The 23,225-nt window shown below is 57.5% G+C and overlaps 2 protein-coding genes across 13 annotated transcripts in view; one reads left to right on the top strand and one right to left on the bottom strand.

Annotated features, from left to right (window-relative positions):
- The first annotated feature begins 4,569 nt into the window (after positions 1-4,569).
- Positions 4,570-13,848, top strand: PRAM1 (PML-RARA regulated adaptor molecule 1). Its single transcript, XM_012790365.2, has 11 exons — positions 4,570-4,600; positions 5,031-5,197; positions 8,443-9,982; positions 10,074-10,134; positions 10,221-10,297; positions 12,754-12,811; positions 12,940-13,048; positions 13,180-13,342; positions 13,424-13,457; positions 13,542-13,576; positions 13,677-13,848. Exons 1-11 carry the CDS (start codon positions 4,570-4,572, stop codon positions 13,712-13,714), a joined length of 2,313 nt encoding a protein of 770 aa, XP_012645819.2. The 3' UTR covers positions 13,715-13,848.
- A 644-nt stretch (positions 13,849-14,492) lies between these two features.
- Positions 14,493-23,225, bottom strand: part of HNRNPM (heterogeneous nuclear ribonucleoprotein M) — a 43,304-nt gene continuing 34,571 nt past the window's right edge. For 8 of the 12 annotated variants that reach the window (XM_012790815.3, XM_012790822.3, XM_012790823.2 and 5 more), the window contains 4 exons: positions 20,237-20,290; positions 17,263-18,065; positions 16,585-16,636; positions 14,493-14,913 (listed from right to left, as the gene is read on the bottom strand). In XM_012790815.3, coding sequence (XP_012646269.1) covers positions 14,750-14,913; positions 16,585-16,636; positions 17,263-18,065; positions 20,237-20,290 — 1,073 coding nt within the window. In that variant the 3' untranslated portion in view covers positions 14,493-14,749. The remainder of the gene's footprint in view (positions 14,914-16,584; positions 16,637-17,262; positions 18,066-20,236; positions 20,291-23,225) is intronic. The other 4 variants (XM_075998015.1, XM_075998018.1, XM_075998019.1 and 1 more) reach the window with 1 other exon arrangement.

Raw genomic sequence — 23,225 nt, 5'->3', positions numbered from 1 at the left:
GGCCGTTTTTGTTGTATTTAAAAAGTACCAGGAGTTGGGAGGATGGCTGAGAGGTTGGTCCTGGGATCCTGCAGGGTGGGGCTGGCCTGGCTGCAGCCCCCCAGGCCCTGAGGCCAGTGCTGAGTGGGGAGGGATGGAGCACCCTTTTGATGGGCAGGGAAGTCTGTCTTGTCAGCAGGATGGGGGTGCAGGCCTCGTCTTCATCTCCCTTGCTGTCCTGCAGACCTGTGTCCTCCACTGCCCCAGCCCTGGGGAGGTGGCTGGGTCCTGGGCCATCATGGAAAGCCAGACTGGGGTCACAGTTCAAAATCCAGGGCCACACTGCTGTCTCAGCCCAGAGCCCAGCCTCCCGGGTGACTTCCCCTCGGAGGCTGGTCTTGCCTCCTCCATGTGGTCCCTTCTGTCTAGGTCCTGCCAGCCCCGTGGCCCCCTAGACCAGGGCTCCACTCTCCCCCTCCTACCCATCCCCCCAGCCTGAACATCACTGGAAACAGGCTCTCTTCTTGCTGCCCCCTCCCCTGCCCAGTGCCCTTCAGTGGTTCCCCACCATGAAGACCTTGTTCTCCCAGGAGCCCACAAGTCCCCATCTCGAATCTCCCCACCCCCTCCCAGGCCCACACTCATTATCTCCCTCCTCATCCTCCTGGGGAACACGGACATCCTGTGAGCCAGCACCCCTGGACCTCCTTGGCCCCACCCCCACCTTCCGAATCTACTTGGGAGTTGTCAGTCACCTCTTCATTGTAACTGCAGCCAAGACCCCAGGCATCCCTTGGGCAGGGTCCCCAGACCCCACCCCTCCATCACTGCTCCTCCCACCCTCCCCCTCATCACCCTTGGGGTCCTGGCCCCCAGCATGTCCACTTAAGGCTCTAGATCAAAGCTGTCCAGGCGGACAAACGGGGCGTCAGCTCCCCACCTGCTCCCAGCAGCGCCACCTCGAGGTTGGACAGTTCTGGGTTCTGCGTGCCCTGCAGCTTCTCAAGGGGCAGGAGGGGCACCCCAGTGTTCTGAGGACCCACCTGCCTGCCCTGCTGCCCCAGCCCCACATCCTGGGCTGCCACGTGCTCCATGGAGCCACAGCTCACGTGGCTCGGGCTGGGTGTCCACTCGGCCAGTACCCTAAGGCCCCCGAGGAGATGGCTGTCACTCAGCACCAGCTGTAGGGTGGGACAGGTCATCATCAGGGGACCCAGGAGCTCCAAGAATCTAGGTGGGGCAGGGCCAAGGGGCCCATTTCACAGATGGAGAAGCTGAGGCTAGAATAGCCTGACTGAGCCCGGCTGTTAGCCAGGCCTAGCTCCACGTCAGGGGTGACTCTGGTCGTGCACCATCTCGGGAGTTGGGCAGTTACCACCAATGAGAAAACCCTGGCGGCAGGCCCGTCGGACTCTCACCTGTTGCCACACACCCAGGGCCCCTAGACGCCCTTTGAGGTCTGGCTCTAGTCCCAGCCTCTCCCTCATCTCCAGGGACAGGGCTGTGTTTCCTGTCCCCTGGGACTCCCAGCCAGGCTGCAGGGGACCAGGGACCCCAGGAGTCCTCCTCCCCTTCAAGTTCCCGGCTGTGCTACTCCCTGGTCTGCCAGCACCTTTCCAAAGAGACCCGGAGCCAACGCCCTGGGAAGCCTTCCTGCGGCCCTGCAGAGGGCAGCCCTGCCCCCAGCTCTGGGATGACCAACAGCTGGGTCCTCTTAGGGCCGGGGCCGTGGCCAGCAGGAGGCTCCAGGAGTGTCACCCTGCGGGGATTGAAGGAGCGGGGCGAGCACAGTCCCGATCCAGCCGCGCGCCCAGCGGGGGCGGTCGGCCAGAGCCGGGCAAGGTGTCCCGCTCCGGCTGTGTCACCTGCGGCTGCGGGTTCGGAGTTCGGCTCCTGCTGGGAGCCGCCACGCAGGCGCCAAGTGTACAAAGGGAATTGGGGGACACACGCCCCCTGGCGGCGGCGCCCGAGCCTGCGCGGGAGCCCGGTGCACGAGCGAGCGCTGGGTTGGACCCTCCAACCTGCGCCTTCCGGCCTGGGGGTGTCCACACCGAATGGCCCGCCCAGGAGCCTGGGGAGTCATCAGCTGTCATTCAGTCCTTGAGTTTACCTTGACTGAGCGCCTACTGTATGCTCTTGGCTAGTAATCCCCTGTTCTTTCATTCTTGCCCTCACTGACCATGGTCTGGGGGACCCAGAGAGGACCCGGATCTCATGTTCCCTGTCCTCAGGACCCCTGTTTGGAGGGGGACCCACATGTGGAAACTGTGATGCAGGACGGGGCAGAGCAGGTGCAAGAAAAGGCTCCTGCTGGGAAAGCCGGGCCCTCCCTCAGTCTCAGCGATGCTTCTCATTCAAATGAGCTCAAGAAAGCACATCCTTTATTCCCCAAGAGCCACCTCCACCCTGGCGACTCCAGGTGGGCAGCATCTGGCATTACCTGGGACTTGACACACCTGAGTCAGAACCTGCACTGTAACAGCCGCTCACGGTGACTCCGGGAACTCGGGGTGCTTGTCAACTTAGCTGTGCGCTAGAATCACCCACTAGGATCTAAAAAAACCCCCTTGCTCAAGCCACGCCCCAGACTCAGCAAGTCAGAATCTCTGGGAGGTTCTGTCTCTTTATAAACTGCTCAGGAGACCCCAGCCTGTGGCCAAGCCGAGCATGGGGTCTACACTGTCCTAGTGGGTGTCTTCCCCTTCGTCTGCTGCCTCTGACGTGGTTACAGGTTCACTGCCTGCCACGCAAGAGGAAGACGCACACTGAGACGGCAGGGGTTACAGCAGAGAAAGCTTGGTATCTCAGCCGAGGCCAGGCCCAGGGGCTCAGGCCTGTAATCCTAGCACTTTGAGAGGTCGAGGTGGGAGGATCACTAGAAGCCAGGAGTTCGAGACCAGCCAGAACAAGAGCAAGACCCTAGACCCTGTCTCTACAAAAAATAGAAAAATTAGCCGGGCATGGTGGCACGTGCCTATAGTCCCAGCTACTCGGGAGGCCGAGGCAGGAGGATTGCTTGAGCCCAGGAGTTGTTTTTTTTTTTTTTTTTTTGAGACAGAGTCTCGCTTTGTTGCCCAGGCTGGAGTGAGTGCCATGGCGTCAGCCTAGCTCACAGCAACCTCAAACTCCTGGGCTCAAGCAATCCTGCTGCCTCAGCCTCCCGAGTAGCTGGGGCTACAGGCATGCGCCACCATGCCCGGCTAATTTTTTCTATATATATTAGTTGGTCAATTAATTTCTTTCTATTTATAGTAGAGACGGGGTCTCGCTCTTGCTTAAGCTGGTTTTGAACTCCTGACCTCCAGCAATCCACCCGCCTCGGCCTCCCAGAGAGCTAGGATTACAGGCGTGAGCCACTGCGCCCGGCCAGCCCAGGAGTTTTGAGATTGCCATGAACTATGATGACACCACTATACTCCAGCCCAAGTGGCGACAGAGTGAGACCCTGTCTCAAAAAATAATTGGCAGGCACCATGCCAGGCAACAGAAGAAGGAAGTTCTCAAATCCTTCTCCCCAAGAATTTGGGAAAAAGGGTTTTTTTGTTTTCCTGTGCTGTTGTTGTTTTGGATTGGCTGCTGCTTGGCCGGGTTCGGGGTGGAACCACAGGGGTGTAGAAATTGCCTTCGTGTGCTGAGTCGGTTCCTGGGTGGGGCCCCGAGACCAGTTGAGCTAGTTCCTTGGTGTGGGCCACTGTTCTGATCCCCTGGAACCTATAGATTTCTGGAAGATATAAGATATCTTGAAAACTAGCCTTGGGTTTCACAGGGTGACGTTATCTAAGAAGGTCAATCTTTGTCACCATCACTGTGTGATTCCTGAGTCATAAGCAGCTATAGGAAAGCAAACCAGGGGACAATGGCTGATTATATATATATATATATATTTTTTTTTTTTTTTGAGACAGAGTCTCACTCTGTCACCCAGGCTAGAATGCTGTGGCATCAGCCTAGCTCACAGCAACCTCAAACTCCTGTGCTCAAGCGATCCTTCTGCCCCAGCCTCCCGAGTAGCTGGGACTACAGGCATGCGCCACCATGCCTAGCTAATTTTTTCTATATATTTTTTAGTTGTCCAGCTAATTTCTTTCTATTTTTTTAGTAGAGACGGGGGGGGGGGGTCTCACTCTTGCTCAGGCTGGTTTCGAACTCCTGACCTCAAGCGATCCTCCCGCCTCGGCCTCCCAGAGTGCTAGGATTGATTACAGGGGTGAGCTACCACACCTGGCCTACATATATTTCTCGACTATGCCTATCGCTTTGCAGAGCTCAGAACCCCACCACAGTTCCCACCTCGTGGCCCTTTATTAACTTATTACGAAAGGCGATTCCAAGGTCACCTATCTCCTGGCAACGGAGCCCTGAGCTCAGTCTGGCCGGGCCTCTGCCCCGCACCTGACACCTCCACCGCCTCTCGGCCTGTCTTCTGGTTCCTTCTCTGAACTCTACCTTCACCTTCAGGGAACCTGGCTTCTCCTCAGGCCCCCTCCCTTCCCTGGGGACAAGGCATTTGACACCACATATCCACCCCCCCCCCCAATCTGCCATCCCAGCTGAGTCCCCTGCCCTGGGCGCCAGCCTGGTCCCCTCCCCATGGCCCACGAGACATCTGCCCCCGTAACCGGTATGTCCCGCGCAGAGCTGGGAATCGGATGGTGGGGAAGTGCTGAAATGAGGAAGGCAGATGAGGCAACCACGGCAGGCAGACGGGGGCCTCCTTGCCGGTCACACTGGCCCCGTGTCCTGGGTCCCCAGCCTGCCCGGGAGTCGCCTACGACCCAGAGGTGACCATACCCCTTCCCCACTGAGATCTGCCCTCCTGTGGGCTTCCCAACCCAGGCTGGATTCCTGAGGCCACCAGGGCCTGGCACAGAGTCCTCCCAGGTCAGGACACAAACGTGGTGGTGGCAGCAAGGCAGGGACGGCAAAGAGTCAATAAACGAAGGACCATGTTGGGAGCATGCTGTACCCGTGCATGCTTGGGGACGGTGGCAGGCAGGACAGGAACTCAAGGGGGATAGAAGTGACCTGGCAGGACCTAGGGACAGGCTGAGGCCATCCCCGCCTCCCTTCCTTCCTCCTCTGCCTTCCCCTCCCTCTCCCCGGCAGCCCCCACCCCGTGTGCTGGCCCGTGGAGCAGAAGCCACAGTCACTTCCTGAAGGCAGCAGCCCCAGCTCGGGTCCCCATCGCCCAGTGGCCCATCACCTGCCCGCAGCCATGGTGAGTCGGGGGCGAGGCCCGCGCTGGCAGGGACGCAGGGACGCAGGGGGCATTGGAGGGCACGTCCCACGAGTGGGGCGGCAGAGACGGGCTGGGAAACGGGAGGGTCCCCGGCAGGCAAGGCCTCGGAGCTCAGAAGCCACCGGGGCACAGCTCCAGGACGGCTCGCGCTCCCGGGGCCCAGGCTGGGGACGTGACCGCAAGGGGGACAGGTGGGACTGCCTGGGAGAACCGCTGCCCTCCGCCCAGGTCAGCCCGAACAGCAGCCTGGTGACAGCCAGCAGGGCGAGACAAAGTAGGTCATGCACTGCTGCCCTCTCCCCCCGCTGGCCACCGAGTCGTGACCTGATAACCCTGGCTTGTGTGGCCCTGTGGTCACTGCGAGCACTTCCCTCAACAGCAGCCCCGCTCCACGCTAGGGGCTTTGACAGAGGACCCAGGTGGGAACCTTTCCAAGGCTCCTCACGCCCTGGCCCTTGGATGGGGAGAGCAAGGCACAGACAGGGAACAAAGGCCACAGATGGGCTGGGCGCGGTGGCTCACGCCTGTCATCCTAACACTCTGGGAGGCCGAGGCGGGAGGATCTTTTGAGCTCAGGAGTTCGAGACCAGCCTGAGCAAGAGCGAGACCCCCGTTTCTACTAAAAATAGGAAAGAAATTAGCTGGATAACTAAAAATATGAATAGAAAAAATTAGCCAGGCACGGTGGCGCGTGCCTGTAGTCCCAGCTACTCGGGAGGCTGAGGCAGGAGGATCTCTTGAGCCCAGGAGTTGGAGGCTGCAGTGAGCTAGGCTGACGCCATGGCATTCTAGCCCGGGCGACAGAGTGAGATTCTGTCTCAAAAAAAAAAAAAAAAAAAAAAAGGCCACAGGTGTCTACCCCTCCTTGACCCCAGGTGAAACCAGGCTTGGGGGCCTGAGGCAGGGCCACCTCCAGGGGCATTTGTAGGTCAGAGGGAAACCACCTATGTGTGCCCCGGCCTGCGTCTGAGACCGGCGATGTGTGGCCACCCCTGAGGGGACTTGTTTGGTGACAGTGCCCACACTTTGGGACTGCCGGCTGGTCCTCGCAGGCACTGTCGCCTGTGAGCGTCCCCGACCATCAGCCCGCATCTCAGGACAGTGCAAGACAGACCCCGCGCCCACACCTGCCTCCCACTCTGTCTGCAGACATGTCTGCGTGTCTGGGACACTCAAGGCTGAGGACGTGGCTGTTTTGTGCCCCTGTAAATTCCTTATGTCACCAAATATTTACTGAGCACCTGTTACGTGTCAGACACCAGGAGAGCAGCAATGAATGACCCAAGTCTCAGCCTGGTAGGGGCTAAAGGACTTCGGGGACTGGGTTTAGAGAGACAAAAAGAAAAAGAAAAAAAAAAACAAACCCCAGTCAAGGCCGGGAGCAGTGGTGGCTCAGGCCTGTAATCCCAGCACCTTGGGAGGCCGAGGCAGGAGGATCACTGGAGCCCAGGAGTCAGAGGCTGCGGTGAGCTGTGATGGCGCCGCTGCACTCTAGCCTGGGCCACAGAGGGAGACCCTGTCTCTACAAAACAAAACAAAACAAAAGCACCCAGTGAAGACACATTAAAAAACAAAGTGAGTAAAACAGTATGGGGCGTGAGGCAGGTAGGCGGAGGAAAATCACACAGGTTGGGGAGCAGGGACAGTACGGGGAAGGGGGAGTCCAGAACGTGGGGTGGTCTCAGGACGCCTCGCTAGGGACTTATAGGAGGGAGAGGAGCTGTGCAGGGTCCAGGGGAAGGACCAGTGGGCTCGAGGAGGAAGAGGAGGAGGAGGAGGAGGCTGGGTCGGGGAGGCCTTCAGCTTGAAGGGTAGGGACATGAGGAAACCACTGCCAGACTGACAGCTTGGAGGGACACAAAGACACCCAGGGATCAACGGGCTTCTTCCTCCAGCTGCTCTGGGGGAGACTGACCAGAGGTGGGGTGGGGACACACGGTGGACCAGGAAGGAGCCTGTTTCAATCACCCGGGCCAGCGGGGGATGGTGCCTCCAGCCAGCCGGGCTGACGGTAGCGGAGGCGGTGAGAAGTGGGTGGATTCCGGATGTATTTCGAAATCAGCACTGCAGGGACTGGGGACATGGCAGGGATGTGAAAGAACGAGGGGGTTGAGGATGCTCGGACGCACCGCCCACGGGGGGAGGGGACCTCAGGGGCTCGGTCTGGGGAGGGCAGGCTGGGTGCAGGTTAGGGTCCCGCTGGGGGGAGGCTGGGTGCAGGTTAGGGTCCTGCTGGGGGGAGGCTGGGTGCAGATTCAGTCCCGCTGGGGGCAGGCTGGGTGCAGGTTAGGGTCCCGCTGGGGGCAGGCTGGGTGCAGGTTAGGGTCCCGCTGGGGGCAGGCTGGGTGCAGGTTAGGGTCCCGCTGGGGGCAGGCTGGGTGCAGGTTAGGGTCCCGCTGGGGGGAGGCTGGGTGCAGGTTAGGGTCCCGCTGGGGGGAGGCTGGGTGCAGGTTAGGGTCCCGCTGGGGGGAGGCTGGGTGCAGGTTAGGGTCCCGCTGGGGGGAGGCTGGGTGCAGGTTAGGGTCCCGCTGGGGGGAGGCTGGGTGCAGATTCCGTCCCGCTGGGGGGAGGCTGGGTGCAGGTTAGGGTCCTGCTGGGGGAGGCTGGGTGCAGGTTAGGGTCCCACTGGGGGGAGGCTGGGTGCAGGTTAGGGTCCTGCTGGGGGAGGCTGGGTGCAGGTTAGGGTCCCACTGGAGGGAGGCTGGGTGCAGATTCCGTCCCGCTGGGGGGAGGCTGGGTGCAGGTTAGGGTCCTGCTGGGGGGGGCTGGGTGCAGATTCCCTCCCGCTGGGGGGAGGCTGGGTGCAGGTTAGGGTCCTGCTGGGGGGGGCTGGGTGCAGATTCCGTCCCGCTGGGGGGAGGCTGGGTGCAGGTTAGGGTCCCACTGGGGGGAGGCTGGGTGCAGATTCCGTCCCGCTGGGGGGAGGCTTCGTGCAGATTCGGTCCTGCTGGGGGGAGGCTGGGTGCAGATTCCGTCCCACTGGGGGGAGGCTTCATGCAGATTTGGTCCTGCTGGGGGGGGCTGGGTGCAGATTTGGTTCTGCTGCGGGGAGACTGAGGCAGGTTAGGCAGCTAGAAGTCAAGAGGGTGTGGTTTCCAGGAGTAGAGAGAACAGGGTGGTAGTGGGTTGTGTCTGAAGGACCCCAGGTCCCTGTCACTCCAATGATGCTTCTGTGTGTTAGAGCCCCTGCCTGACTGCCACCCCCCCACCCCCGTGTCCCCTAGGAGGGCCATCAGGACTTCCGGAGCCTCCAAGCAAAGTTCCAGACCTCTCAGGCCGAGGCCAGCGAACACCCCAGAAAACCCCCGAAGCCTGACTTCAGCAAACTCAGGAAGGTTCCCCAGCCTGAGCTAAGCGAGGAGCCCAAGAGAGCCCCGCAGCCTGAGTTCCGTGCACTGTCCTTGAAGCCCCCGCAGCCTGAGCTCGCTGACCACCCCAGGAAGCCTTCCAAACCTGAGCCCGGCGAAGTCCCCAAGAAGCTCCCACAGTTCGAGGCCACTCAGTTTCCCAAGAAGCCCCCGCAGCCTGAGTTTACAGACTTCCCCAGGAAGCCCCCGCAGCCTGAGTTCAGTGAACTCTCCAAGAAGTTCCCAAAGCTCGAGGCCACTCAGTTTCCCAGGAAGCCCCCGCAGCCCGAGGCGGATGAGGGCCCTGGGAAGGCCTTGCTGCCGGAGCCCGGCACACACGTCCCCAAGCCCCTGCAGCCCGAGCTCAGCAAACCCGCCAGGCCCCCCTCTGAACCCAAATTCAGCGCATTCCCCAGGAAGTTCGCACAGCCCGAGTCCAGTGAGAGCCCCCTGAAGCCCTCGCAGCCCGAGTTCGGTGCCTTTCCCAAGAAGCCCCCGCAGCCCCAGGTCGCAGGCCTGCCCAGGAAGTCCCTGCCGCAGCCCGAGTTCGGGGAGGTCCCTCAGACGCCCCCCGGGAAGCCGGAGCCCAGCGAGCCCCACCCCCACTCCCCGAAGCCCGACCTCAGCGCGGTTCCCAAGAAGCCCCCACAGCCCGAGTTCAGCGTGTACCCTAAAAAACCCCCGCAGCCCCAGGTCGCAGGCCTGCCCAGGAAGTCCGGGCCGCAGCCCGAGTTCGGCGAGGTCCCTCAGACGCCCCCCTCGGGGCCTGAGCCCAGCGAGCCCCACCCCCACTCCCCGAGGCGGGACCCCAGTGCGCTTCTCAAAAAGCCCCCGCAGCCTCTTCCGGGTGACCGCCCCCAGAAGGCCCTGCCGCCCGCGTTTGGAGACCTGACCAGGACGTCCTCGGAGCCTGAAGTCAGTGTCCTTCCTAAGAGGCCCCGGCAGCCCGAGCCCAAGGCGCCTTCCAGGAAGCCCCCGCAGCAGCCCGAGCTGGGCGGTCTCCCCAGGACGTCCTCGGAGCCCGAGTTCAACTCTTTCCCCAGGAAGTTTCTGCAGCCGGAGCGCCCAGGGCCACCCCGCAAGCTGTCACAGCCTGAGCCCAGTGCTCTGCCCAAGAGGCACCTGCAGACGGAGCTCTTCGGTGACCTCCCTAGAAAGCCCCTGCTCCCCAGCTCGGTTTCCGAGAGCTCGCTGCCCGCTGCCGTCGCGGGCTCCAGCCACCGGCTTCTGTTCAGCCCTGGGTTCGGGGGCCCCGGGACACCCCGCTGGAGGTCAGGAGGCCACAAACCCGGCCAGCCACCCCGGAGGAGGCCTCTGCCCTCTGTCAGCAGCCTGGGACCCCCTCCGGCCAAGCCTCCGCTGCCCCCAGGCCCCTTAGACATCCAGCGCGTGTGGAGACCGCGCAGGGCAGCCGCAGGTGGGTGAGGGCGCAGGGGTGGGTGAGGGCGCAGGGGTGGGTGGGCGGGGCGCGGGCGGAGCGGTCTCCCTCCTGCACCCTCTCCCCGCAGATCTGCGCAGGACCCGCTCCTCTGCCTCCTCTGCGGGGATCCGCTTCCAGGCCCGACAGCAGTGAGTGTGGGGAGTAAACGGGACGGGTACCCGACAGGTGCGAGCCTCGGGGCCAGGTGAGGCCTCATCTCAGGTGTCCCCTGCAGGGACCCGGATGAGATCTATGAGATGTACGACGACGTGGAGCCCACGGACGACGCTGGTCCCAGCCCCAAGGGCAGAGGTTTGTAGCTGGCCTGTCCGGGCACCGGACATTGGGGGCAGACAGGCATGGGCTGCGGACAGGTGTGGCGGCTCGCACTCTGTCCTGGAACCCAGGCAGCCACGCCTTGAGGACACTGTCTGCTCTGAGGTCCCAAAGGACCCTCTCACCTTTCTTCTAAGTGAGGCGGGGCGAAGGCTGAGTAGGCGTGTGCAGGGTTAATGCCTTGGTGAAAACACAAAGGGTTTTCTGTGCAAGCACTTTGTGTGCATGTCCTGGAATCTCACCTCCCACCAAGGCAATGTCACCCCCATTTTACAGAGGTGTGAGGACCTGGGAAGCCCCAGCTCACACAGCCAGGACACAGAGCTCTGTCATAAGCAAGCCACTGCTCTCGCCGCCAGCCCGGGGTCCCGCTACAGAAACCCGCCTGCACTCGCTCCTCCTTCCTGGGCCCCTTCTGCTTCTCCTGAGCTCTCCCCAGGAGCTGCTTGCGACACCCCTGTTGGCACACAGCTTCCTGGCAGGGCCGCTCCTGCTTCCGCTCCAGGCCAGGCTCTGTGGCCTGGGTCTGGGGGCCGCTCTTGAGGATGCGGACGGCCAGGAGGGCAACTGTCAAGAGCCTGGGCCAGGCCGAGCCCATGGCTCACCGGTGTAATCCCAGCACTTTGGGAGGCAGAGGCAGGCAGATTGCTTGAGGCCATAAGTTTGAGACCAGCCTTAGCAAGAGCAAAACCCCATCTCTACAAAAAATAGAAAAATCTAGCCAGGTATGGTGGCTCACACCTGTACTCCCAGCTACTGGGGAGGCTGAGGCAGGAGGATCACTGGAACCCAGGATGGTGCTATTGTACTCCAGGCTGGGTGACAGAGCAAGACCCTGTCTCAAAAACGGGGCTGGGGGTGGGGTGGGGGAGCCTGGATGTACAGGCACCCCCCACCCACCAGAGGCTCCTGGATAGTGGGGTCTCCTCTGGAAGGGGGCAGGGCCCAGCCTTTCCCAGGAAGTGAGCAGGCCCTGTGGGGACAGCAGGGCTTGCTGAGTGGCCTGCTCGGGGTGACGCTGCAGGTAAGTGCTCCCGGCTGTGCAGGGTCTACAGGGGACCTGGGCTGCCAAAGCCAGGTTTGCTCCTGGCTGGGAGACCAAGAGAGGCACGAGCATTTGAAGGGACTGTGGATGGCCTAGCTCGGCATCTGTCGTGGTGGACAGGTACGACCCAGGTACCCCTCTAAGTCATTCGGAGAAGGCAATCTGGGGCCTCAGGTTCCAGATCCTTCACCAACCTGGGGTTCCTGGAAGCCAAACCTATGGCCAGCAGGGCTCACACCTGGAAGCCCGGTGGCTTGCCAGGTAGTGACAGAGACAGCTGGGAGACCCCTTGATCTATATAGTCTCACCATCCGTCACCAGCCCAAGAACCCCACCCTGGAGGCTTTTTTTATTTTTTGAGACAGAGTCTCACTTTGTTGCCCAGGCTAGAGTGCCGTGGCGTCAGCCTAGCTCACAGCAACCTCCAACTCCTGGGCTCAAGCAATCCTCCTGCCTCAGCCTCCCGAGTAGCTGGGACTACAGGCATGCGCCACCATGCCCGGCTGATTTTTCTATATATATTAGTTGGCCAATTAATTTCTTTCTATTTATAGTAGAGACGGGGTCTCGCTCTTGGTCAGGCTGGTTTTGAACTCCTGACCTCGAGCAATCCGCCCGCCTTGGCCTCCCAGAGTGATAGGATGACAGGCGTGAGCCACCACGCCCAGCCCACCTCAGAGGCTTTAAAAAAAATTTTTTTTTTAAATTGACACAAGGTAACTGCACACATTTATGGGGCACTATTTTTTGATGCACATTTGTGTTGAAGTTATCTGTCACCTCATGCATTTATCGTCTTTTCGTGGTGAGAACATTCAACAGCGATGCTTTGTGATATGCAACATTAACCCTCGCGACCCTGCTGTGCCACAGACCACAAGTGACTCCTAGTTGTACCTTTGCACCCACTGACCAACCTCTCTCTGTCCTCCTGCCTCTGCCTCATTTTTCACCCAAGTCTCAGTATAGTTCCCAGAACCCACCCTGCTCTGAAAGGCAGACGTGAAATGGGCCTACAAATCAATCCTGCCTCCGCCACTTAGCTGCTGGGTGACCTTGGACTGCTTCCTTGACCTCTCTGAGCCTTTTATATCCCCATGGGCGCAATGGGAATGACAGTGTCACCTACTACAGTGAAAAATGTTGCTGTGAGGGTCACGATGAGTGGTCCAGCAGTTTCCGCCATGCCTAGCATGCATCAGGAATGAAACAGGTGGCAACCTGCTAGAACTGATACACACCCCCCTCTAGAAAGGCCTGGGAACACGAGGGCAGCCTGGGGCTGGGAGGAGGCACAGGCAGGGCTCTCTAGAGATCAGCCACCAGGGCAAAGGCAGAGCCGATGATGACAGTGCCTGCCCTGACTTCTTGTCCTCACTGCCCCCAGGCGAAACGCCACTGACCCAGCAAGCCGCCAGGAGGCCACCACAAGCCCCCACGCCCAGGTGCCCCGGGGCACAGCGGGGAGGACAGGGTGGGGCCGAGCTCTGGGAGGACAGTGGAGGGAGGAGCCCTGGGAAGAGGAGGACATCTTCCTCACGGGCACCCCGATTCCTTGGGTTTGGGGGATCAGGAAGGAGAAGGCCTCCCAGCCACCGCAGGTGCCGCCCACGGACCCGAAGTTGCTGAAGCAGATCAGGAAAGCGGAGAAAGCCGAGAGAGAGTTCCGGAAGAAGTTCAAGGTGTGGACGCCAAGCCAAGCAAGAGTCCCAGAAGGGCTGGGACCCGGCCCTTTGAATCCCATCCTCAGAAAGAAGACGGGTGGGTGCCCAGGGGTGACGGCACAAGCAAAAGCCGACGTCTCACCCTCCAGTTCGAAGGGGAGATTGTGGTTCACACGAAGATGATGATCGACCCCAACGCCAAGACGCGGCGCGGGGGCGGCAAGCACCTGGGCATCCGGCGCGGGGAGATCCTGGAGGTGATCGAGTACACCAGCGCGGAGGAGATGCTGTGCCGGGACCCCAAGGGCAAGTGTGAGTGAGCCTGGCGCCCCAGACCCGGGCGGCCGCCCTTGTCCCGGCCCGAGAACCCACCCTCGCCTGCTCTCTCCACAGATGGCTACGTGCCCAGGACGGCCCTGCTGCCCCTGTGAGTGCCCCGGCCGTGGGGGGCTGGGGGCGGGGGGCAATGGGCCAGGGTGCCCCGTGCTGACCCAGCTGTGCTTTCTGCCAGGGAAACGGAGGTGTACGACGACGTCGGCTTCTGGGGTACGTGGGTGCTCTGGGAGGGCAGGAGGGGGCCTGGTGCAGCCTGGGGGCTACCCTGCTTCTGGGGAAGGGGTCGATGGGAGCCACCCTTCCTTGGCAGACCCTCTGGAGAGCCAAGCGCCGCCCCGGGGACCGTGAAGCTGCAGGCCTGGGCACCCAGGACGGCCACCAGCCCAGCACCCACTCACCCAGGAGGCCCGCACCCCGGCTCGGCGGAGTCGCAGGGATGCCCAGGCTCCCGTCTGGCCCCATAAAGCCCCTCTTTAAAGCAAGCCCCGCTTCCTGTCTCTTCTTGCCTCGCGACTGGCACACGCAGTGCAGCAAAGGCACAGGAAGCCACTGGTCAAGTGGCAGTGGGGAGTGGGGGGGGGCACCACCCCCATGGTCTCAGCCCTCAGGTATCAAGATGGGGCCATGGGTGATCAAACCCACCTGTCACCAGGAAGGGGGGCGGGGAGGCAGCTGGGCAGGATGTGTGCTCGCACCCTGCGACCCTCCACAGCCAAGCAGGACAGCAGCAGCCAGGGCTCCACAAGGCTGCACACACCTTCTGCCCTGGTGACCTACGAGGGCACTTCATGGTGTCGAGGGAGGACAACCACCAATCCTGACAGAGCCTGGGTATCAAATCCAGCCCGATCCTCTAAATGGGGAACACGGGTGGCTTTCTGGGACAGCTCTAAAGAGCCACACATTCCATTATCAGCACTGGGGAGTTAAAGACCACCCAGAAGGCAGTTTCCACAGAAGAGTTTTTCAAGGTCCTCCCACCCCTGGCGCCCCACCCCCCACAAGCAAGAATGGGGAGAGAACCCCGGTGGTCACTGCTCTGAAGGAAGCCAGGAGCCCCCATGGCTCCAGCTCCCCAAACCTCAGATGGTCGCCCCTAAAACACAAACACATGGGCACGCCCATTTCAGGAACTGGTATTTATTATCAAAGTCATATTTGATGTCAACAAGATGCCACAACTACAAAAAAAATTGCGCACATTGCAATCTCAATGCAAACAGTCAAATGGAACCCCAGTCATTAAAAAAGTAATTCAAATTACCCCAAAAAGCAACTGAATTTTTTAAACATCTTTATACATCCAGCCAACAAATTAAAATGGTTAACAAGAAAAAATACAAATTCAGAGGTCTGGTATCGATGTTTAAAAAAGGCAACTGCTTAAGCGTTTCTGTCGATCCGCACGTCGATCTCCCGGCCGCTCAGCTTCATGCCGTTCATCATCCGGCAGGCTCGCTCGGCCACCTCTGGAGACTCGAACTTCACCACTCCGCACCCCTTGGACTTCCCGTTCTCCATCTTGATGTCAGCGTACAGCACGTGGCCTGCACAGGGAGGAAGAGGAGACCACACCTGTCAGGCAAACCCACAGCTCAGCCTGTCTGGGCTCCACTCAGCCCAGAGCACCTGTTGGAGAACACGGTGGCAGGAACCAGGGACTACGGGCCCTCAGCCACATTGCCATTCTCCTGCTAACAGGGCAACAGCCTGAGTGCACCACGATAAACCTTCCTGGAGGCTTCAGATGTATGTCTTTACGTTCCAGAAGGTTCAAAAAAGAAGGGGCCATGTAAAGCCAACTTCGTTGGCAAATTTTACAGAGGCTTCATTTTCAATACGCCACCGCTCTGGCTATGAAGCCATCGCCAATCCAAGTGACACCTCTGCGCCGTCTCGACACGAGCCCAGTCACAGTGAGCAAGCAGGTCACACTTGTTTCATTCGAGCACCTGCTAGCGGCAGGGTATATGTCAGCACTGCAGAAGTGGGTCAGGTCTACAGGGTACGCACCCTAGAAACCCAGGGTTCTACAGTGGCAAGGACGAGAACGTGCAAATGGGGAGCTGGAGGCCCACGATCCCAGAAGCACTAGCTCTGCCGAGGAGAGGACCAACACGCTGGGGGCTCTCAGGAAGTTTTGAGAGAGCTGAAGTGGAAATTCACCAGGAAGACTTGCTGGTAACAGCTGGCACGAGAGCTTTCTGGAGACTTGCAGCACTTGTGGCTCAGATTCAGGGACAGGAGGAAGATGGAGGAGGAGGGACCAGCCTTCCAGGGGCTGGAGTTCTCACTCGAGTGTGGGAACTGAGGAGTGGGCCGTGACTCAACAGCTTGCCCAAGAGTAGACCCAGGGAGAAACAGCAATGGTGGAGAAGTCCCAGCCACTGCTGAAACAGGGACAGGGAACCCCGAGGCAGCCGCCACCAAGCCTCCTTAGGCTTAATGTCGATGTAGCTGAAAAGAAGCCTGAGCCTCACTTCTACAAAGTGTTGCTCGTGACCAGGGCCACCGAACTAGCTATGTTATTTGGCTTTGCCACCTAGAAGCCATGCACCCTTAGGAAGGTGCCTTTGCCAGACATCTGTGAAATGGGACGACACCGACTCATTTCAAAAACCCCAAATAGAGGGCCGGGCGCGGTGGCTCACGCCTGTAATCCTAGCTCTCTGGGAGGCCGAGGCGGGCGGATTGCTCAAGGTCAGGAGTTCAAAACCAGCCTGAGCAAGAGCGAGACCCCGTCTCTACTATAAATAGAAAGAAATTAATTGGCCAACTGATATGTATATAAAAAATTAGCCGGGCATGGTGGCGCATGCCTGTAGTCCCAGCTACTTGGGAGGCTGAGGCAGAAGGATCGCTGGAGCCCAGGAGTTTGAGGTTGCTGTGAGCCAGGCTGACGCCACGGCACTCACTCTAGCCTGGACAACAAAGCGAGACTCTGTCTCAAAAAAAAAAAAAAAAAAAAAAAAAAACCCAAATAGAAAGAAAAAAAGAAAGCTAAGGCCACAATGGGAACACAGGTGAAAAGCACATGACACATAACAGGACGCTCGACAAGCTGCCTGAATATCTGCATGGGCAGAAAACTGGCAGGGCCCAGCGATCCCCGGAGTCGATGGGGGGCTCTGAAAGCCAGGGACACTGCTCGACTCGGCAGTGTCACCAACAAGCCACAGCACACGGAAGCACCGAGCAAGCCCCTCCCACGCACTTACCGCATTCATTGAATTTGTCCTTTAGCATCTTCCATGTGAAATCAAATGGGAGCTGGGGGGAAAAAGAAGACTGATGTACAATCCGACCGAATCCCACCACAGACCTCACAGCTGGCTCTGAGGCCACCTCAAGGATTTCTTATTACTCACAGATGCTAGCTGCCCTGCAGACTGAGCAGGGAACAAAACAAGTCTATCTGGGACAAGGCTGTGAGGTGGCACGGCCAGTTCGCTCCTGGGGCTCTACCTGCGACGCTTTGGGCCTGTGCCATGTGGTCCTTAAAATCCCTCAACAGTGGCTAATGGTGGCTGAGTTGGGACAGATAATTCTTAATTCAATTATAGCCGCCTCTTTCTCTGAATCATCCTGCCAAGACTTAGTGGCTCTTCAAGCCACAGGATCACAAACTAGAGCCTTTCAGCTCACAGTGTTCTGCAGTCCAACAAGCTGGAAAAGCCCAGGCTCTCTCAGAACCCAATGTTCTTGCCAAACAAGTACCAAAAGTTCTCACACTCCTTCCTCGTCCCACCAGCACCAACCTTTGGGGACAAGGTGTGCTATCCGTGTTACCTGGTTCCCCATCAAGGACATCACCAATGACCTAGACCTGCCATCATTCAGTCCACCAACCCCTGCCTCCCTCCTCCCTTGGTGCACAGCAACGCCGAGACACTCACATTTCTCACAAATATCTGGCAAGCCTTCCTGGCCACCCCAGGAGCATGGCCTCCAGCTCCACCAAAGGAACCTGCGAAGCTTCCTCCAAAGTTGCCACGCTCCATCTCGATGGCGCGGTCAAAGCTGGCACCGCCACCGCCACCCATGGCCAGGCCCATGCGCTCAATGCCAGCACCCAAGGCAGGGCCCATGGCAGGGCCCATGCGCTCGAGGCTGTTGGCGCCCATGCGCTCCAGGCCCATGCGCTCCAGACTGTTGGCGCCCATGCGCTCCAGGCCCATGCGCTCCAGGTTGTTGGCGCCCATGCGCTCCAGGCCAGTGGCCATGCGATCCATCACGGGGCCCATGCGCTCCAGGCCAGCCCCCATGCCTGCGGGCACCATGCGCTCCATGCTCAGGCCCATGCGCTCGATGGCAGGGCCCATGCGCTCTACACCAGAGCCCATGCGCTCAATGGTTTGGCCCACACGGTCGATGGGAGCGGCCATGCGCTCCAGGCCGAAGCCCATGCCGGCGCCCATGCGCTCCACGCCAGAGCCAATGCGCTCCATGGTCTGGCCCATGCGCTCGATGCTGGAGGCCATGTGGTCGAGGCCCAGTGGGCCCATGCGCTCGATGCCAGAGCCCATGCGCTCCACAGAGCCCATGCGGTCCATGACCAGGCCCATGCGCTCGATCTCAGAGCCCACGCGATCCATGCCATGGCCCAGGCCAGCGCCCATGCGCTCCATGCCAGCACCGCCAATGCGGTCAATGCCAGGGCCCATCCTCTCAATTCCAGGAACGCTGCCTCCACCTCCACCTGAAACAGGGACACAAAACACAGGTGGGTGTCAGGGACTGGTACACGTGTGTGCACACAATGCCAGGCCTGGGCACTTCAGTTCACAAGCACAGATTAGGAATTACACCCCGAAACAATTTCCCACTAAGACACCCCTCAAACGTTCACAACTGTTAAAAGCTGCGCGGTAAGTACATGGGCTCCTTATCATTCCTCCTTCTCTGCACAGCTGCAACTTTTGTAATAACAGTTACAAAGAGCAAAATCCCACCTCCCTTCCGTGTGGCTTCTCAGGTGCTACTATCTGACAAGCTCTGTGAGCCACACGTGTCAATTCCTGAGACCTCTGAAGTTTCCCCTTCATTAGACATTGAGAAAGCTCTTGGGCAAGGCGTGGAAACCCCACACTCAGGAGGGCCACCCAGTGACAGGAGTCATATGGAGATGATGCAAAGTCACTCACAACCTTTACCCTCCCCCATCTGTCCCTCTAAGGTGCTCTGCTGGTGGCCAGTCTGGCTGCATTTCCTTAGCACTGCCAGGGCAGACAAGTGACTAGACCACCACATAATCAAGCAGAGAGAAAGAAACAGAAGCACCAAAGCAGATGCTCTGTACACAAGTGCACACGGCTGGCCACTTCTAGGAAGCTCACTGTCAGGGACACTTCTGCCCAACTTGGCTGCCTTTGGAAGGACGTGGTCAGTGGCGCTGCAGGCTTGGGAAGAGGCCCAGGGTCAGTCGGCAGGAGAGGGCGGGTCTGGCTCCCCCGGCAAGGCCACTGCCCACCACTTCGCACGTGCTGAGCGCAGGCCCTGCTGGGAATGGTGGTCCAGTCCAAAGCCAGCCCGTTACTGACCAAGCAGCCTAGTCCGAGATGCAAATCCAACTGGTCCTCTAACTGACCAAGGCTATGACCTCGACAAGTCACTCTACTTCTCCGTGCCTGGTTCCTCAGCTGAATAGCAGCATACTTAGTGGTCAAAACAAGCCCAACTTTAAGAATATCTGACTTTCAGAGCAGAAATGTCTCAGAAACTATCTAACTCCCTCTCACAGTAACAGGAAAGGTAAGGGACCTAGCAAGGGTGGGCAGTTTGCCAAGTGGCATCAGAAACGAGGCAACTCCCAATGCTGACAGCAGAGAATTAGGAAGCACGGAGCTGGTCTGGAGGTGCAGAACCAGCCCACCACGGCAGGGGAGATGCCAAGGAAATACCAAGACACTCAGAGCCTTGAGGAAAATTGGGCTGAAAAGCATATTTAGTTCTAAGTACCCATTAAACTGCATTAATGGAAGAATATAGACCAAAATGTTCACCAAGAATATAGGCCAAAATTCATCACTGGGCAGTGGGACTTCAGAAAATATCTACTTTCTTCAAAAATTTTCTGAATTTTGGCCAGGTAAGGTGGCTCACGCTTGTAATCCTAGCACTCTGGGAGGCCGAGGTGGACAGATCACTCAAGGTCAGGAGTTCGAAACCAGCCTGAGCAAGAGCAAGACCCCGTCTCTTCTAAAAATAGAAACAAATTAATTGGCCAACTAAAAATATATAGAAAAAATTAGCCGGGCATGGTGGCGCATGCCTGTAGTCCCAGCTACTGGGGAGGCTGAGGCAGGAGGATCACTTGAGCCCAGGAGTCTGAGGTTGCTGTGCGCTAGGCTGACGCCACGGCACTCTAGCCTGGGCAACAGAGACTCTTGTCTCCAGAAAAAAAAATTTCTGAATTTTAATAACCAGTACACGTGTATATTTTAGTAAGCATTTGTCATCTATTACGTGTACTTTCACTCTTACAACCAGGTTTATATAAGAAAAAAATGTTTACTTTTAGGAATTCACAATTTTGGAGTATGGAAAACAAGAAAGTCCCCAAATCACAGGGGCATTAAAATATTGGCAATGGCTAACACTTATGCAGCACTTACATAAGTGCGTACGTGCATTAGCTCATTTACTCTTCACAACAACCCGGAGGTAGGTGCTATTACACCCCCACTGTACAAATTAGGATGAGAAACAGAGAGGTTCAGTGACTTGCCAAATGTCACACAGCTAGGAAAGGGAGAATTGGCCCCACCCTTGGAGTCCTGTCAGAGCCCGAGCATCTCACCACTACACTCTACTGTCCCCGGCAGTAACAGCCTGTTCTAGAAAACAAACATCAAACTAAGAGTTTCCTACCTCCTCCCTGCTTTGCAATGATCTCTCCTCTCTTCAGTGCATTACTTAGGATTTCTAAGGAAATCAGGAAGAAAAATTAATTAGCCAGATTTCTCTATGGTAACAGAAATTTGCTCATTATGGTAACAGAAATTTGCTCATTATAGATTCCAGAGTAGAAATACTACTAATAAAAAATATAAATAAAAAAAGAAAAAGGGAAAGGGGAAGGGGATAAGAAATATATACATATAGACAAGATCATTTCGCAGAAAACTAGAAGAGTCCTTCATGATGGGTCACAATGCTAGGATCCCATGTAGCTCCAGAGTCTGAGGCCCAGTGTGCGGGGTCACCTGCGAATGCGCCCAGCAGAGCTAGGAGCTGTGTGCGTCCACGGACTGAACTCAGGCAGTGCAAGAACAGGGCTGTCGGCCCTTGCCCAGTGGCACAGTTTTCTAAGCTGGTCCAGACCCCTCGAATGAGGGTTCCCCATTTCACCTCAGCTGGAAACTAAGGACCCTTTTTCGGAACTTCCTGTTCAGAAGGCTGAAGCCTACATTCATCCACCTGCAGCCAATCAGCACCTCTCATTACCCTACAGCTCCACTTACAGCCTCAATGGCAAAGCCAGTAAGCACCTGCACACAGCGCTGGGAATATCACAGAACTGATGAGCCATGTGAGGAAATACTTCCGCAACCTGAAACACACACACACACACATACACGCACACACACACACCCCACAAACAGAAAACACTGCTGCTCACTTGCCCACTGCTTATACAAATCTCTTTAAAGGTTAAATGTTATTAATGTTACCATTTCGAGTTTCTGGTCATTCTTTTCTTATGTAGAAGATACTCACTTGTACCCACCTTCTCTGGTCCTAGAGTACATGCTCAGCAACCTGGACACCAGCCACAAAGCACATTTTGTATTATGACCATAACCACAAATCAGCTGTTTCTTGTACTCCAACTAACTGCTAAGGAAGGAGGTGGGGAAGTACACTAAGAAACAGAGATTTCAGGCTGGGTAGGGTGGCTCACGCCTGTAATCCCAGCACTTTGGAAGGCTGAGGTGGGAGAACTGCTTGAGCCCAAGAGTTTGAGGCCAGCCTGGACTTTGTAGAGATTCTGTCTCTACAAAAAAGTAAAAATAATTAGCCAGGCGTGGCGGTGCATCCCTGTAGTCCCGGCTACGCTCAGGAGGCTGAAGCAGGAGGATGGCTTGAGCCCAGGAGTTCGAGACTACACTGAGCTATAATGAAGTCACCATACTCTAGGCTGGGCAATAGAACGAGACCTTATCTTAACAAAACAAACAAAAAACCAGACTTCAGCCTGCTAGCAAGTGGAGTTATTCTTCCATGACACCTGTGGTTCTGTTTGTCGTGCCCGAGCTTAGGCTGGCTCTCCCCTGCAAGGGCTTTCAGCCAGGCACTGATCTGAAGAGAAAGGCCAGATACTTCCCATGGGCATCCACACGCCTCCCTGCACTGACTCCCAGTGGGCACCTGTTCTGCTCATCCCCTGCCCCAGGCACCCTCACCTGGAAGCCTCTGCACCTGATGGCATTAGCCCCTCCACCTGCAGCACATGCACTGCCTGTGCCAATCCCACCTGGAGCCCCAGCCCTCCTGCAGATCCAGCGCTTGAGCTGAGCCTGTCAACTGCCATCTAGAACACACGCTTCCTCACTAGGACACTTCGATGGACTGGCCTCTGGCGCTGTCCCGAGCCACTCTTGTGTGGCGTCCTCACTGCACCATGCATGCCCTCTGAGATCAAAGACCACAGACCTTTCTATATTTTTGAAGGACCAAGTGCAGCTGTTTGCACAAAGAAGTGCCAAGATCTATGCCTTGATGTAAGAGAAGGGAGGCACCACAGAAAGCAGCACCGGTGATTCAATTCTCAGGTAAATCACCCAGAAAAAAGAGATCAAGAACTGAATCTGAGGGCTGGGCGTGGTGGCTCACGCCTGTAATCCTAGCATTCTGGGAGGCCAAGGCAGGCAGATTGCTCAAGGTCAGGAGTTTGAAATCAGCCTGAGCAAGAGCGAGACCCCCCATCTCTTCTAAAAATAGAAATAAATTAATTGGCCAACTAAAAATATATACAAAAATTAGCCAGGCATAGTGGCGTGTGCCTGTAGTCCTAGCTACTCAGGAGGCTGAGGCAGAAGGATCACTTGAGCCCAGGAGTATGAGGTTGCTGTGAGCTAGGCTGATGCCACAGCACTCTAGCCCGGGCAACAGAGTGAGACTCTGTCTCAAAAAAAGAAAAAGAAAAAAAAAGAACTGAATCTGAAATCTAACCCAGGTAACCTCCCTAAAAACCCAAATTCAGTATTTTATTTGGTACAAAGACCATTTTATTCACTTGGGTCTCATCACACGTGGCAGCAGGGAATTCCAGGACAATACTCCATCCTCTCAATCAGAAAGAGGGGCCAAAGCAGCAGGAGATAGCAAGGCCTGCAGATGTTTCTATTCAGGTCAGGACAGGAAGCTTCCTGTTGCCACACGAAGTAACCCCACAGGCAAGAAGCCCACATCCACCTCCTGGTGTGCGGCTCGTGCACACCAGGCAGGATGCCCGCCAGTTTCACCAGAGACAAGGTGAGGTGCTGCGGAGTGGCAAGGGCCTCAAGGCTCACAGCAAGTCCTGTGGGAGGACAGTCACATCATCTGTTCTTGCCATAGGCATCCACAAATTAGTATGTGCGGTTAAATGTTAAGTTTTAAAATATCTTCTTAAATGCCCTACCATTCCCAAACATACAAAAATGAAGCTAGTCATGGCGGGAGACTTTGACCAACCTAGTCACATAAAGATAGAACTCGCTCCTGAAATTCTAAAGCTCTAGAACAATCTGGAATAAAGCCTCAGGCAGCCATAGCAAACAAAATGAAAATAAAATCAGTCTTCACTAGTGCCCTAGTAAGATGAAAACCATTCACACCTAACCATGGTAACCAAGAAAAGAGAAACAAAAGTCTC

The sequence above is a fragment of the Microcebus murinus genome, chromosome 27 (assembly GCF_040939455.1).
Source record: "Microcebus murinus isolate Inina chromosome 27, M.murinus_Inina_mat1.0, whole genome shotgun sequence".
NCBI classification, from domain to species: Eukaryota; Metazoa; Chordata; class Mammalia; order Primates; family Cheirogaleidae; genus Microcebus; species Microcebus murinus.
This window is presented reverse-complemented; position numbering and strand designations above follow the sequence as displayed.

Bases quoted from the DNA above. Each gene is read 5' to 3' on its own strand.
- PRAM1 (XM_012790365.2), top strand. From the start codon at position 4,570: ATGGCCCACGAGACATCTGCCCCCGTAACCG. The intron at 5,198-8,442 runs GTGAGTCGGGGG...CGTGTCCCCTAG, and splicing joins ATCACCTGCCCGCAGCCATG to GAGGGCCATCAGGACTTCCG. The intron at 10,298-12,753 runs GTTTGTAGCTGG...CACTGCCCCCAG, and splicing joins TCCCAGCCCCAAGGGCAGAG to GCGAAACGCCACTGACCCAG.